The sequence below is a fragment of the Gambusia affinis genome, linkage group LG21 (assembly GCF_019740435.1).
Source record: "Gambusia affinis linkage group LG21, SWU_Gaff_1.0, whole genome shotgun sequence".
NCBI classification, from domain to species: Eukaryota; Metazoa; Chordata; class Actinopteri; order Cyprinodontiformes; family Poeciliidae; genus Gambusia; species Gambusia affinis.
This window is the reverse complement of record NC_057888.1, coordinates 17,175,619-17,191,091: the sequence shown is the minus strand read 5'-3', so window position 1 is coordinate 17,191,091 and position 15,473 is coordinate 17,175,619. Positions and strand designations below refer to the sequence as shown.

Genomic DNA, 15,473 nt, shown 5'->3' with positions numbered 1-15,473 from the left:
ATCGACAAAATAAACAACAGAATAATCAAACACTGAAACGATCTCTAGTTGCAATCCGAAGAGCAACTACAAACAACTGAATGAGAGATTACATGGTTAACTTTGACTAGTCCATTGTGGTTTGTGTCAATATAAAACTATAACCTTACCATCCAAAACAAGCTGAACAGAGAATCATTTAAACTGTGATGCTTAAGCAATAATGCTGATTTATTATCTTATGACAGAAGAGTGCAGTGCCAACCTGTAGACCAATGGGGCCCGGGGGCCCGGGGAAGCCTCTCGGACCCTCGTCTCCCTTCTGCCCGAACATGCCCTGCTGACCTCTGGGACCTGGCTCGCCATCAGCTCCCTGGCAAACGACAGACACATTACAGCTGCTGTAAACCACGTGATAATGTTTAATCTGTACTTTTCAGGATAAATTATTTTACACCTGTGGTGTCAGCCGTTCTTTTGGTGTTGGATGTTGTTAAAATGTACTGAATTTTACATGGACTTACAGCAGGACCTGGGGCTCCAACAGGACCTTGAACACCAGCCGGTCCAGGGGGGCCCTGGGAAACAGAGTAAACCAGGTGTTGGGAGTAAAACACAGAAATAATAAAATGCAGTACTACAGATGCAGCGTGCCAGACGAAGGAGGCCGGGTTCTGTTTCAGAACCACCGCAGGAACACGATCCTGAACTTTTTAAAACTGCTGACATCAGCAAAAAGTTCCCGCAGCATCAAAAGCGCTGCAGATTTCATTAAAAATATGCTGAGCTGCTAATAGGATGATGTGCTTTACATTATTGAACCTGATTTACATCTTATTTGTGTTTTCTATTATCAATTTGGTCGTTTTTTTTTTTTTTTTTTTTTTTTTTTTTTACAATGCAAAATGCTGCCTTGTTCTGTTTCATGCTTCTTAACACGCAACAAATTCGCAAGGATTCATTTGATTCACTTGCACCAAGTCGTAAAATTGAGTTAAACATAGCTAATTCTTACAGTGGATGTGATTTATTCCTGTTGTGTGAAACGTAATCTAATCAAAACACACGGCCAGCTTCATGGGAATACGAGATGTAGATTCATGCACTTCTCATAACCCACCTGCTCTCCCTTGTCACCTTTGCTTCCTTTCTGGCCCGGCTCCCCAGCCTCTCCCTAGAAAAGACAAATACACACACACACACACGCACAGAGTCTCAGATCCAATTTTCTTCTTTTGTGAATGTCAACAAAATCACTGACAACCCCGCAGCTCAGACAAAAAGCCAATATGTGTGACGATAATCCTGGAAGTTTCGTGTGGATGAACAGATATGGAGATGTCCATTTCCTGTCCAGGTTGGAACGCAGGAAGCCTCTCAAGTGACGACTGATTGGCAACTCCGGAGAACACCGGGAGATTAAATCGGTGTTTCAGTTCCGCATTTTCTTCAGCTGAGTTTTGTCTATTACACAAGGCAAATTTTTATTTATTTATTTATTTTTTTAATCGATTTTTGTCCAGATTTTCTCCTTCTGACAATCTTAAAGATGTCCTGATTATTAGGATGGCTCTTATGATAACCTTAAGAGATATTCCTGCCGCGTGTGGTGTGCTAAGAGTGATCTGCTTCGATCACGAAGCATGTAAAATCTAAAATCTAAAATCCTGGATATTCAATATGTTGGATTGGATAAACGGGAACGTAGCACGTTGAATGTGACGTGTAGCCAATCAGAAACAGAGGGGAACCCAAAAAACACAAAACAACTGCTGATGGCGGACGGGAAAGTCCGGTGGACGTTGCAGACTTTGTATTGTTTTTCTCTGATAAATATAGTTCAGAAACTATCACCGTTGCTTCTTCCCGGTCGGCCATGTTTGTTAACTCTGAACTCATGTTTGGTCTCAAAAGATTTTCCAGGTCTATGTCTTGTCTGTGTCTACGTCTTGGTGATTGAATGTCAGTTCACGTGTGGCGAGTGCTCTGTCAAGTTTTGAAAATCGGACACCAACTTCAAAATCTTGCCGTATGAACCAGACATCAGCTGAGTTTTATGTTTACTATGTCTGTTTAGACCCAAGTGTTAAAACATGGAGCTGATGAGATCAGGGAGACAGACGGACCTTGTCACCGTCCTCTCCAGGTGGGCCTTGAGGTCCAGCGGGGCCAGGAAGACCGACAGGACCCTGGACACCGTCACGTCCGGCTGGGCCCTGCGGCCCTTTCTCACCCTAGAAACACAAAGGATGTTTCACTTTAAAAGTTATACTTACAAGCCGCATATCAATGGGTAAAATTCTTTTTAGGAACAACATACTCACAGGAGCACCTTTCTCTCCAGCAGGACCTGGGGGACCCTGAGGACCAGGTCTACCAGATAAACCAATTGGGCCGGCTGGGCCAGCACTACCTCTTTCACCAGGAGAACCCTTCAAGCATAGAACAACAACAACAACAAAAAAATCATTCTGTAAATAAAGCCCTGATTTTACTGAACAACAGCTTCTGCCATTAAGATCCTGGCAGACCCTGCTGAGTTCTACCACTAATGGATCAATGCACACACAAACAAACCCTTTAAAAGAAAGTGAGAAAACAGCGGAGGCAACACACAATAACAGGTGCCTTTTAAGTTCTAATGAAGCAGAGCTGCTCTTTTATAATGCAGTTGGCATTATCTGCAGTCTGACGCCTCGGTGCTCCTGTTTGCTCTGAGGGACTCGTGCTTGCTACTGAAAATACCTTCTTTTTTTTTTTTTTTAACAAAAACAGACTGTTGTATTTACTGGAGCTACAGGAAGTCGGTGTTTACCTTTGTCCATAGAACACATAGGTAAATACACCGTCTGTTTGGCTCCATGCTCCTTTTGTTCCTATTCAGATAGGCCCACAGAAGCAAACTACCACGTGCTACATTAACATTTTTCTCATTGGAATACGTCTGACTTTGTACCTATTTATCATTTGCTTTTTGATGTGTTGTTACACAGTTTTCTTTGAAACATATGAACAGAAAAAAATGACATGATCAGCTTAAAAGATTTGATTAGAGAAAAAGGAAACAAATGTTTCAAGATGTTGCCCATCCATCCGTCCATCTGTGAGTGTGTCCGAGTCGCCATCCATCCATCCATGCGAGTAACTCCAAGTAAGTAAACCCAACAATTTAAAATACTTCCATGCCTTTGACGTTGCGCTGCGTTGCTTTATTAGAATAACTTCTCCCATTTTTAGCTTCTGTCTAACATCTCCTAGCTCCATTTTGTCGCTTGTTGCAACCGCACGGTGAGTCAAGTGCAAATCTTCTGGAGTTCGCATGCAGCTGCGCTTGCTACGGTTGAGTTAACTCCTGCTCTGCGTTTTCTTTCTTCCAAAGTGTAAGCTATCTACTCTATTTAGACTAGGAAAAACAGATCGGCACAACTTTATGTCCTGCATTCCCGCTTAGTTTTCTCTCTGCTGTATGTATTGTAGATATATTAAAAGCCCAAGAATTTCGGGTCAGGTCCAGGTCGGTTCTACTGATTTTCTGTCCTGATATCCATCCACCATGTTTCATTATATTCACGGAGCACTTTGCATTAATTTGAACATATGTCGTGGAACGGGATGTTTTTATTATAGGAACCTCTGTTAATAATTTGAAAACAAAAAAACCCACAAAGTTTTGTTTTCAGAGGCAAAATCACGCCGTTTGAATACAATGTGGACGTGTGTATTAGCCTTTCAATAATTTGAACAATTTCACTTAAAGAGAGAAAGCAATTGAACACCGATGGGCCGTCTGTTCAGTCGCAGCTCAGGGTTACGAGCTACGCTGTGTCATTGTCTCAGTTTGCTTTGTCTTTTTAAGAAGTGCTGTCGAATGTGAATTCAAAGAAAAGCTTGAAGTTATCAAAAAAAAACCCCAACTAACTACTTGAATAAGTACGATCCTCTGAAAAGGAGAAAAGAAAGGAGCGTGTATACATTCCCCGGCTGAAACCTCTGGGATTGATCTGGGATGTGTAGGAGGAACTCCCAGGCTCACTCAATATTTTGACTCAACATATGGATGCTTCATGGCTGTGTGGTTTTATTGAGAATGCATTTGTTTGTTTGCTTCTCCCTTCGTGTGCCAGGAGGCAGGAGAACAATAGTCTTGATAGGAAACACTGCCGATTTTGCAGGGAACGGCACAGGAGATGTGGCACAGCGAGTCTGAATGCATGACATCTGTTTGCTTGACCCCGAACAACAGAATTAATTTACTACATTTAATACGCCTGAATGTTTATCATACAATCACTGACTAAATTTTAAGATTTCTAATGCTGTAGTTAGCTAAAGCAGTGAGGTTTTTTCATTTTTATTTTGACAAATACATCCAGTATCTTTCAAGAGTTTTTATAGCCCTGGTACTTTTTCCCCTTTTTATAACAATATTTACTGAGCTATTACTTTGTAATAAACTGTTTATTACAGAGGCATTGCTTGTCTTTTTTTGGACATTTATTATTGCTGGCAGTATTTTTTACATTTGGACATTTATTATGACACGCAGCCATAGCAACGAGGCGGTATACAACCAGTAACAACTGATTAACATTGTAAAAGCTCAAGTGATACCTCAACTGCTCAAACAAACCCCAGATTAGCAGAGAAGGAGACGTCATGGATGCGGAACAGGAGCAAAAAGGAGAGAGAGAAGGAGGAATTTCACGCCATCTCTTCCAACAATCGTGAGGTCTTTGTCAAGCTAGTTGGCGAACCTCCGTGCCCTAACGAAGAACCTGCCAAAGTAGCCACTGTGACACGACTGCAGGATTACGTCCCCGACTCCGATGTCTTTCTACTGGGCTTCCTGACAGGGACTCGAAGAGGAGCGGCAAAAGAAAAGAAGTGAAGTCAACAACAGATGGTGTCGTCTGTAACATGTCCACCTGTTGTCTCTGTGACCCAGATATCTAGCTCTTAGCATTTAGTTTAGTTAGTTATGAAAGCGGCCTCTGACATCCCGCCCTCAGGTATCACAGACAATGAATGTGATGTCAGCGGTTCAGTAGTTGCTAAGCTGCAAACACAATACCCCTATGTACTTGTGGCGATAATCGATAATTTTAAGCATACCTTGCTGTCTGTTACACCTCCAAAATTTCAAATGTTTGTCTGCTGCTCTACCAGAGACATTGGATTTGTTTTAAACAAACGCCAAAGACTCGTATATCTCCAAAGAGAGACTTAATCTGTCAATTTTCTGTTGTTTTTTTTTTCTACTCAGAATATAGATGCCAGGCGCACAACACATCTGTCAGAAGAAAACTCCACGAAAGTGATCAGAAGAAGCTGAAGAAGGCCTACAGGGTTGCTAAGAGGTTATGGACTGGATTGCTCTGTGCCAGCCACATGGAGAAGATAAGCCATGACTGAGTGTGTGACTGTTTGGGGCCAAAATATCATCCTCACCAGAGCAGTGACATTCCTCCCCAATAACAAGCACTGGATCATCAGTAACTAGAAGAAACTACTAGACAAGAAAAAATAGCCTTCAGTCAGGGAGACGGGAAGTTATTCAGACGCAAGTAAAAGTCAAGAATAGAGAAAGGAAGAATCTGGAGTTAGATTCTCTGTAATACAGATTACAATAGGGGATCCTTCCTGCATTTAATTATCATCATGTGCAATGACTTTTTTAAGGAAATTATATAGTCTTGAGTTACAACAGCATTTAATTTAACCCTTGGATAAATAAATTATTTTTAATTTCATTTTAACTGAATTGAGATTGCTTTGATTAGTCAGTAATATGGTATATATACCATTTGTTTCAACGCTGAGATTTAACTGTACACTGGGTTTACCAATTAGGCGACTTATGAAGGTAATTTGTTGCAACGGATTTATCAGCATCAGAGTAAAGGAGGCTGAGTTCACATGCATTAAATACATTTAAAAGTTATTTGTAAAATATCTAAAAACAACAGAGGATTGTTCTGACACTTTATGCATTGTAATACCTGCACACTCATTCATTAGTGCAAGCGTGAGTGAAGTTTATAGTTCAGTTCCACTTTAGAAGAACATGATATGACGAGGATAGACGATAATTTAAAAAAGAATCAAAAACCTGACAAGTGAATAAATATATCACACTCTTATCTTTGAGTCAAAAGCCAGAAATGGGTTGAAATGACTGATCTGTTTTATCCAAATGATACAAACCACTTGTAAGCAACCTGTACTTGTAAACCTTAGTGGAGCTTTTAACGTAGGTTAACGAGTTAATTCAGGGAGTAAAAAGCAGGGTACTTACAACCGGACCGGGTGGACCCTGGGGTCCCTCTCCACCCTTCAGACCAGGTGGGCCCTGAAATGAAGAGAGAAACAGAACTGACCGTCACAATCTCCACATCTGCCAGTAATAACGCTACAACCTCCATGCTGGATGGAGGCACAGGTTTCACTAAATGCCAGTCGAGCTCCAACTGTCTGTCTGCCTCTGGTTGCTGGTTTGTCACTTAATCCCAAAACGGCAAGAAAGGAACACTGAAGAAAATTCAGAGCCGTTCACCCTCCACGTTCGAAGCTGTGAATTACGATTGACATTTTCATTCTGGCGGAAACACTCAAATAGAAAGTCCAAAAAAAAAAAAAAAAAGAGTAGTAGGGAGGCTGACAATCATCATCACAAAACCCAATTTATGGAGTTGGCTTCATGTTAAGAGCATGTTTGAAATAGATTTGGTGCATTAACACATAAGTGAGTTTGACTGAAAATCTGAAAAATTACTTCAGCTTTAACAAATGCTGTTTGACTTAAAAATAGGAAGAGGGGACTTCCTCCTCCTCAAACAAAGATGGAGGAATGGTACATGAGGAAATTACTGGAGCTCTTTCTCATTGCTCTCTTCAAAATCTATTAGTATTATGAAGCTGAGTCATGGGAAAGGCTTTTAAAAAATGAGATAGTGGCTAAATGGGCGGTTGCCCAGGGTGGCAATTGAAATGGGGAATAGAGATTTATTATATTTTTATTGGTTTGGATGTAGCAAAAAGAGGAGCAAAAGAGCAACCAATCAATTCAATTCAATTCGTCTAAGTTGTTGGAGCTACATATAAATGAGTCTCAATCGTGGACTTTGGGGACTAAAAAAGTATGAAGTATGAAGAAATTCAATCAAATTAAGTTGACTTACTATTAAAATTTCATTCATAAAATGAGTCTCATTTGACTAAAGTTGTAATTTTCTTACCACATTGTGTTGATTTTACTTAAATAGAAACAAAATGTTAACTTTATAGGTGTGAAGTTGGATATGAAGGACTTTTTAAAAGTCCAAGAACATCTGAATTATTTTTTAAAATTCAAACAAGTATATTTTGCTTATAAGTGAAATACACATGGTATGTTTTATACATGTCCTTCTCTGGAACAGTCGAGCAGTAACATTTACTCAATTACATTTACTTGAGTGACAAAAAAAATATACTTTTACGGCATATTTTTACTACACGGTATTTTTTAATTTCTTGAGAAATTCTACTATGAAGTGTTGCTACTCTTATTTGAGTAACAATTCTGGATTATCGATTTGTTTGTTTGTTAAAAAAAAATATTCAGAAGTCATCCAAGCTTCAGTAGAGCCGTACTGTATGTGAGAGCGTGTAAACAATTCAAATCCATGTTCCTGCCTCTGTGGTTGTGTGGCAAAAAAAAAAACAAAAAAAATATTGCATGGAGTGTGCTTCATTACATATCTATCAGCGTCCAACATGTGCTTTGCGTGCATGCACGAGTGTTTGTATGTGTGTGCAACTCCCCAGTGAGCTCCAGAGCAGCACAAGGCAGTATGGGTAATGAGTTTCTGCAGACGGTGGCTGCGTGCTGGGCTAAATTACGACGGCAGGAAACAATCAGGCGGGCTGCATGTCCTGCTGAGTTCGGCTGACCTTGAGGAAACACTTTGCTTCCCCGACAGTGTATCTGAGTATCCACTCCAGTCTAATTGCCAACATTTCTGACTTAATAATTTATTTATTAAATAATGCATGCGGCAACAAAATGCCGCGCCTTCCAAAGCGCTGGCACTGACGAATGACGAAACAATAGACGTCCTTGAGTCAAACTGGGGGAAAGACTTTTCAAAATAAGTCCCTAACAAATCCCAAATTCTCTAAAAGAAGATAAAAGGAGGCCCATTATCCACTGCAGCGGTCCAAGCCGTGGGTTCTGCGGCGGAGGAGCAGTGCCGGAGCAGTGCCTGTTCATTTGTTAGATGTCACTTCGGATTTCCTCCCACCGGATTGATTGCTGCAAGAGCATTCCAGGGCTGCTGCCCCTAATGAAGTGAACAGCTCCAGATAGGTGCGGGTTCATTTGTTATGTAGCGGTGGTCCATCACTTTCCACCAGCAGCCGCATGTGGAGGAAAAACTGTGACAGATAGCTGCGGGTGAATTCCGGTTCTTACCGTGGCACCGGGCAGACCTCTCTCTCCAGGGAAGCCGCGAAGGCCCGGCGGACCGTCTTTACCAGGGGAGCCTTGCGGTCCAGGATCACCCTGCATACACAAACATTGTTTTTTTTTTGTGTTATTATTATTACTGTTTGCAAAGTGGAAGGACATACGCAGAAATATTTCAAAAATGACTGGATGAACATTCCGGATTTAAATTGTATTTTACAATGTCTTAAAAAGAGAGAAGGAATCATATATTAATATCAAAGTTTAAATGTTTATTGCATATGTACGACAACTGGGAGCTACTGTTAAGACAATGTCTGACAAAAGCTTCACAGAATCAGTATCTGAAGAAAAGTTCTAGATTGTTTGGCTGTAAACAGTTACTGCTTTTGATGATGTGGGTTTCTGCCCAGGGCGGCATGGACTGGGAGGGCGCAACAAAACAAATAAAAAAAATAATTAGCTGCTAGTTTTAGACAGAAGGAGTTTTTGTACCATTCTTTTCTCATCATCGTGCAGAGGACTATTTTTTATTTTGATCGCCTTTAGTCATATCAGCTTCAGAGGTCGACGTCTTTCGACTGGTGAGGTTTCACAACAGGGAATAGGTAAAGTAGAAATTAAGATTTTTTAAAATGTTTTTACTGAATGAGTTTTAAAAGTTTATTTCTTTTTTGTTGCTGCAGCGGACTTTGCCATGGAGCCGACATTAAAGTGGCTGGCGACTCACGTGTGAGATCACTGTTTGTTTCTTTTGTTTGTTTTTCTTCAACTGAGTCCTCAGAATAAAATAGGTGAAGTCTGTGCAGAACAACAAACCCAGAAAGTGATCACTCTTCATCAAAAAAAGAAATAAATAAATTGGTGTTGCTTTTGCTATTTCCTTTTTTTTTTAACCAAACTACATTCACAAAGCAAATTCTACTAAATACGTGTAGACAAGTTCAACGATGGGAGCAATTTGCATTGATTCCTTTTTTATTTTATTTTACATCAGCTCTTAATTATTATCATGTTTTAATGTTATTACGTTGATTAACCAAACTTCAACACCAACATTTGACTTTAAGGGATAACGTCAGAACGACGTTTTTAGCTGAATGATGAGTTGCTCCAACGATTATTTCAGATAAGCCACACAAACTACAGTTATGCCTTTAGGAGAGAATAAAAGAAGCTGTCAACTGAAGTATGCCGCATTCACTTGCAAAGAAATCAGAAAAACAACAACAAAAAAGATGAAATGTATTACATTGTAAAATATCCGATGGAAAGCTCTCCATCAGTAGAGCCATTTGTGTCTCTACTGTTCCTACAATCTCAGTTAAATCAGAAGGTTTACATTTGGTATTAATAAAAGTAACAACATAATTTCAAAAGCTCATTTTAATTCTTCTCATCCAAACGCATATTCAAATTTACCCGATGTGACTCGACGTAGGTTTAATGTAACTTCACTTTTTTTGCTCCTAGTAGTGAATTTCTGTCGATATTATCTTTATTTATTTTGCATCTGGTGCGTTTGAACTCAATTCTGCTCACGCAGGACTCAAAGATCAGCAAGTCCACAAAGACTCTATATTACGTCCTCCATGTCTAAACACGGACTGTGCATCAACTAATGGCTTTGTACTTTCCTGCAGGAATAGAGACGTACGTGTTTCAAAAGCACCAAGCAAACCCTAATGGCCCATTAGTGGCATTTACCTGAAGCATGTATTATTTTCTATTCTTCAGCGCTGCTACAGCACAGTCAATGAAGAGGCATTACCAAATTTATCAGTGTTTTCAAACAAACAGCCACGGTGTGAACATTCAGTCAATGAACATATAGAGAAAAAGATTTGGACTCAAATGAAAATTCATTAACACAATAAAGTATAAATATATATATATATGTATATATATATATAAAGAGGAAGCCATTTTTGTCTCTACTGTTCATACATTCTCATTTAAAGTTTGTATTTTAACATTTCTTTTATATTTTGTTCCAAGAGGGGGGAAAAAAAGCGCCACAAAGCTACTGCTTTTCTAAAGCAACAATATTTGAATGAAGTGGGGGGAAAAAAGTGTATCAAACTGCCATTGTGTGCGTGCGTGGGCGTGTGTGTGTGTGTTTTGACTTTTTCTGCACACTGTGAAGCCCAGACAAGTGGGCCTGAGAGGTTTTAGACGATTTGGTCTCTGCTGCCGAGGCCTCGCCAAAGTGACACTGGCATACTGATGCACAGGGCTTTGAGCGAGGTGGGAGAGAAGCGGGGTGGCGAGTGGGTTTGGATCGAGCCGACAGACTTGATTAAACTGTCGACTGGGAGGAGATGGGAAGAAGAAAAAAAAAAAAAAAGAAGCTCAGAGAGAGGCGTAGGGACAGGGCCACGCTGGAGGCTCCTGACAATGAGGGCCTGGTCTCAGGTCTCCGCTGCTAATGGGCTCCTCTAAATCGCCAGACTGGGAACCACAAGAAAAGATCTGAGCTGCTTGAGCAGAAAGGAAAAGTGAGAATCTTGGCATTTGATCTTGTCCGAATCTCTTTTTTCGCTTTCTTTCTAGAGATGATGCTCCAGAACATCCAGTTGTCTGTTGAGTGTTCATGAGCTTAAGAGGTCATAACTCTTTGGAAGTGTTCATAACATCTAAACTAAGTCATACACGGAACAGTTTTCATTTTATTTGTCCGATCTCCTACTAAACACCCTTATGGCATCATCTAATATGAATCTCCAAATGTTTAGGCAACTTCCTAACATGGCTTTCACATTTATTGTTTGCATACGTATATTTTTAGTATTTTATGCTACAACCATACCTTGGCTCCCTCCTTGCCAGCAGCACCCGGAAGACCCTGCTCTCCAGGTGGGCCTGGGGGTCCAGGATGTCCGCGCTCACCAACAGGACCGGTCTCTCCAGTGGGTCCCTTAGGTGATCACACGTTTTGATTGTTACCTTTTGCTCAACACAACATGTCTCATTACCATCAGCGATACAGGACAAATAATAAATCTATGGTCTGAAAATCTTTCTTACCTGAGGCCCAACAACACCTCCTGGTCCTGGGGGGCCAGTTTTTCCTTGGAAACCCTGAAATCAAAAAGGATGTTGGTTTAATTCACTGTATATTTGTTATACATTCAATATTGGCTTCTTAAATTTTGAAAACAACAACTCAATGGCGATTAAAATCTGTAAGTAGCGTAAGCAGTTTTTATTTTAAAACATAGAAATAGAAAAGTTTATAATTCAACTAACTCATTTCGAAGCAATAAAACATTTAATATCTAACAAGAGATAAAATGTTAACATCATGCATGTTGGAAATGAGTAGATAAACTATGACATGCATTGAATATTTTGACCTAAAAGCCGATACATATGAATTAGATCAAGTAAATAAATTGAATTAGACCAGGATTACATATGTTAAAATGAACATCAGCTGTTCTGAATGTAAATGAAAACTGTGTTTCTTTTTTCCCTGTGTAGGATTTGATATTTTGCATTCAAAACAAAAATCAAAACTGATGACAGGACATGTTTATGTTTCAATGTTAGATACATTATATCGTTGTCCTCAATTTCCTCGCTTCCTCCCCCAATAAGAAACTCAACTGATTTGGAAAAAACTCTGAAACCAGTTCAATAGCCAAGATTTTTTTGTTCGCTCCGGGTTGTTGGACGCTAGATATTAAAAAAATGTGGCTGCGAAATAAGCAAAGCAACTTGGAGATTTATTGAATAAACGTGATACATCATACATGCAGCGTAAGGAGTTCAGACTGACAGTAAAATAGTGAAAATTGTGATAAAAGAGAAGAAAATTACACTTGACATTGAAAAAAACAAGAGTGTCTCTCAGTAGCAAAATGCATTAGCATTCGGTTCTAAACTCCACAACATTCCCAGTAATTGGGCAGAAATGGGCAATTTTACTCATTCGGGTTCGCATTTTAATGGCATGACCACACAGTTACCTCAGGTCTCTCGCTAATTTTAAAGACCCTTGAAAAGGTACTTTGTTAAACACCCTCTTGCTAGGCACATCTTTCCAAAAATCAACTCGTTTTGCTTGCTTTACTTTCTTTCCACAGTATTCTGACGTCTCTGTTGAAACTTGGGGAGATTTGAAGCCGTAAGGAAAACGCTAGAACAATAAAAACTCTGCTCAGGTGATAATTATGTTGCGCATCTACAGGAAACCTTTCAAATCCAACGGTTTTCAGGAGCTGCGGCCCCATGAGATCGCCGTGTAGTCTGTCGTCCCTAAATGATCTCAGGATCAAAGCAAAGGTCTCATCTCCTCGAGTTGCATCTCCGGTGCTCTACAAAGAAGGAACCCTCTACTTCCTAATTAGGTGACTTCCTGAGGCACAGGATTTTATTTCACGGCATCAGAGGAGCTGAACACAAACCCGTACTGTGCTTTTCAGATTTTTATTAGAAAAATGTTAAATGGCATGCAGAATTTTTGCTTCTGATTGACAATTATGCACTAGTTTGTGTCGCCCAGGCACACAAAATACACCCCAAAAAAATAAAAATTAGGTTTGTGTTCGTGACGTGACAGAAGTTTCTCTATTCAGCAGGCGGTCTACCGTCAACACTAATTGCGTTTCCATTGACCATATAATAATTGTGCAAGTTGACATTTCAAAAATAAATTTGGTCATTTAAAAAATAAATAAATAAATAAAAAATTTGGGGTCATCTAGGATGAGGTGGGGTTTTGGTTTATTTAGCAAAAGTGCAATGGGAACGCTTTTTTTTCACATCACAAGAGTCACATGACCAAGAACCGGATGTTGCCTCCGGCACAAATCATGAAGAAGAAGACGACCACGACGACGACAGGAAGTACTTAGAGGATGATGGCTTGGCCTGATTTTTATTGACTTATTGTGTGAACAAACGTTTTCACGTGGGATTCTAATACATAATATTATGTAACGGAAACACCACAATGGGAAAGTTGCGTTTTTTTTTGTTGATAAGCGCTGCAATTCTCACACGCATGGCCTTGGCAAACAGGAAGCCACCAGTGAACAAATTAAAGATCTGCTTTGCTCTGAATCTCTGAGAATGATGAGGCTAAAACGAAGTCGTTTAACTGTACTAACAGCTTTGAGCTCACACCGACTTCTTCATTTTGACTTTCACCTGACTTTTCCAGCTTGATGCGATCGCCCAATCCCTCAGTTCTCAAATCCATAAGCAATTTTCAGAGGATAAGATGATTTGAAACTTATCATCCTTAAACCAGAGAAAGATTTAGATCCAGGCGTTCATGAAGCCAATCCCGGCTGACACGACGTGTGTCCCCGGGCTTATTGATCACAATACTTTGTCATTCAGGGCGACGTATTATTCAATGAAGCGCCTTCAGGCTGACGGCGCCGCAGAGGAGACGCGGGCGTCGACGCTTGATTTGCACTTCCTGAAATTCGGATTGTTTTGCTCGGATCGGGGCGACTGCGAGCGTCTTTATTGCCGTGATCCATTTTCATATTGGATGCTCGTGCTTCCTGCTCAACCAGGACGTAAATCTGCAGCCCTTAACGCCGCTTAGGAGTCAATCGTTACGGCTCGAGGCGCGGCGGCGGAGGGAAGAGCTCGCTTGTTGTGCACTATGTTATCTACAGGTAAGGGGACGGGTGGAGGCGGAAGCTCTAATAACGGGGCTGACGATCCGTCAGGCCCGCAGTGAAATTTATCGTCCTCAGAGACTCGTCGAGCAACGGTTCACTGACGCATACTAAGTGCAGGGATCGAAGACGAGAGCAGGGGGAATGCAGCAACTGCAAGATGGGATCGAATCAGTTTTTTTTTTTTTCTTCCTTCCAGTGGAGTAATTCTTATACAGTAGTCCTTGGGACATTCCTGATGTGTCAGTGCAGCTTTACTTGAGATTTAGTAAAGATATTAGTCATCAGGGGTAAACAGGGACTGCTGGAGGAAGCTGCAACGAATCCATGTTAAACAGTGCAGCAGTTTTCAACTTACTTTTACCTTAAAGATGGGAGTTCTGCTAAGCAATACACAGAATCAACATAGGCAAGCCCTGTTGATGAGTAAAGTCTTTAAAACTCTTTTGATGTATTCACACAAAATAATTACACCACACTGCAAAAAAAAAAAAAAAAAAAATCTTATCCAGTATTTCCGGTCTAGTTTCTAGTGCAAATATCTTGTTACATTTGAAATGAGACAAAACTGACTTACAAGAAGCTTTTCAGGAAGACTCCAGAATGTATTTTAAGAAAATATTTCATTAATATTAATTTTTTTAAAAGAACTAATTTAATTGGCAGATTATTTCCCATGTTATGAGTGAAATAATCTACCAATGGAACTAATTCTTGATATTAAGTACTGCTATATCTTGCCAAAAACTTACTTGTAAGTTTAAAAAAAAATCTTATTCCAGGTGTACTAATACATTTGCTCTAGAAACTAGTCCAAAAATGCTTGGTAATATTTGGTGTTTTTGCAGAGTAGAAACTTGTCTAAGTGAGTTCTGGGGATATTTTTTACCTCCTGTTTGGATGCGCGTAGAAAGATAAAACTTTTTATTTTTTTATTTTTTATCCATTCCCACAACTGGATCAAGTCTAGAAAAATAGACATTTTTTGTCACCAATGCAAACATCTGCATTTGGTGAACATCATGTTCTCTCCTCTGCCATTTTGAAGAGCGGCTGAGAGAAATGCGCCTCTGTTGAACGTCAGCTTACAAAACCAGCAAACGGAAAATCTACTAAGACCTACAAGAGTAAAGTATATAAAGTAAAATGCTTCACAATGCTGTTAAAATGCCCCAATTTGAATGTAAACTAACAAGGCCATGATGCGCATGTTCAGATTCTGTTTCAGTCAAAAACAAAATGTTTTTTGGACAGAAAAATGTTAAATTTTGCTTATAAGTGCCACATCTCGTAAGTCTGTCCACCTGTTAGCCGTTCTTTGTTGTTCCGACTCCAGCTTTCAGTTTTCGTTCGTACACACCTGCCACCATTTATAGTGAATCTGGTGAACCTGAATTATAGCTCAGTTC

The 15,473-nt window shown here is 40.0% G+C and overlaps 1 protein-coding gene across 4 annotated transcripts in view; it reads right to left on the bottom strand.

Annotated features, from left to right (window-relative positions):
* col11a1a (collagen, type XI, alpha 1a) overlaps positions 1–15,473 on the bottom strand; it is a 92,272-nt gene that overhangs the window by 24,178 nt on the left and 52,621 nt on the right. For all 4 annotated transcript variants that reach the window (XM_044104595.1, XM_044104596.1, XM_044104597.1 and 1 more), the window contains 9 exons: positions 11,453–11,506; positions 11,235–11,342; positions 8,432–8,521; positions 6,275–6,328; positions 2,304–2,411; positions 2,106–2,213; positions 1,100–1,153; positions 504–557; positions 245–352 (listed from right to left, as the gene is read on the bottom strand). In XM_044104595.1, coding sequence (XP_043960530.1) covers positions 245–352; positions 504–557; positions 1,100–1,153; positions 2,106–2,213; positions 2,304–2,411; positions 6,275–6,328; positions 8,432–8,521; positions 11,235–11,342; positions 11,453–11,506 — 738 coding nt within the window. The remainder of the gene's footprint in view (positions 1–244; positions 353–503; positions 558–1,099; positions 1,154–2,105; positions 2,214–2,303; positions 2,412–6,274; positions 6,329–8,431; positions 8,522–11,234; positions 11,343–11,452; positions 11,507–15,473) is intronic.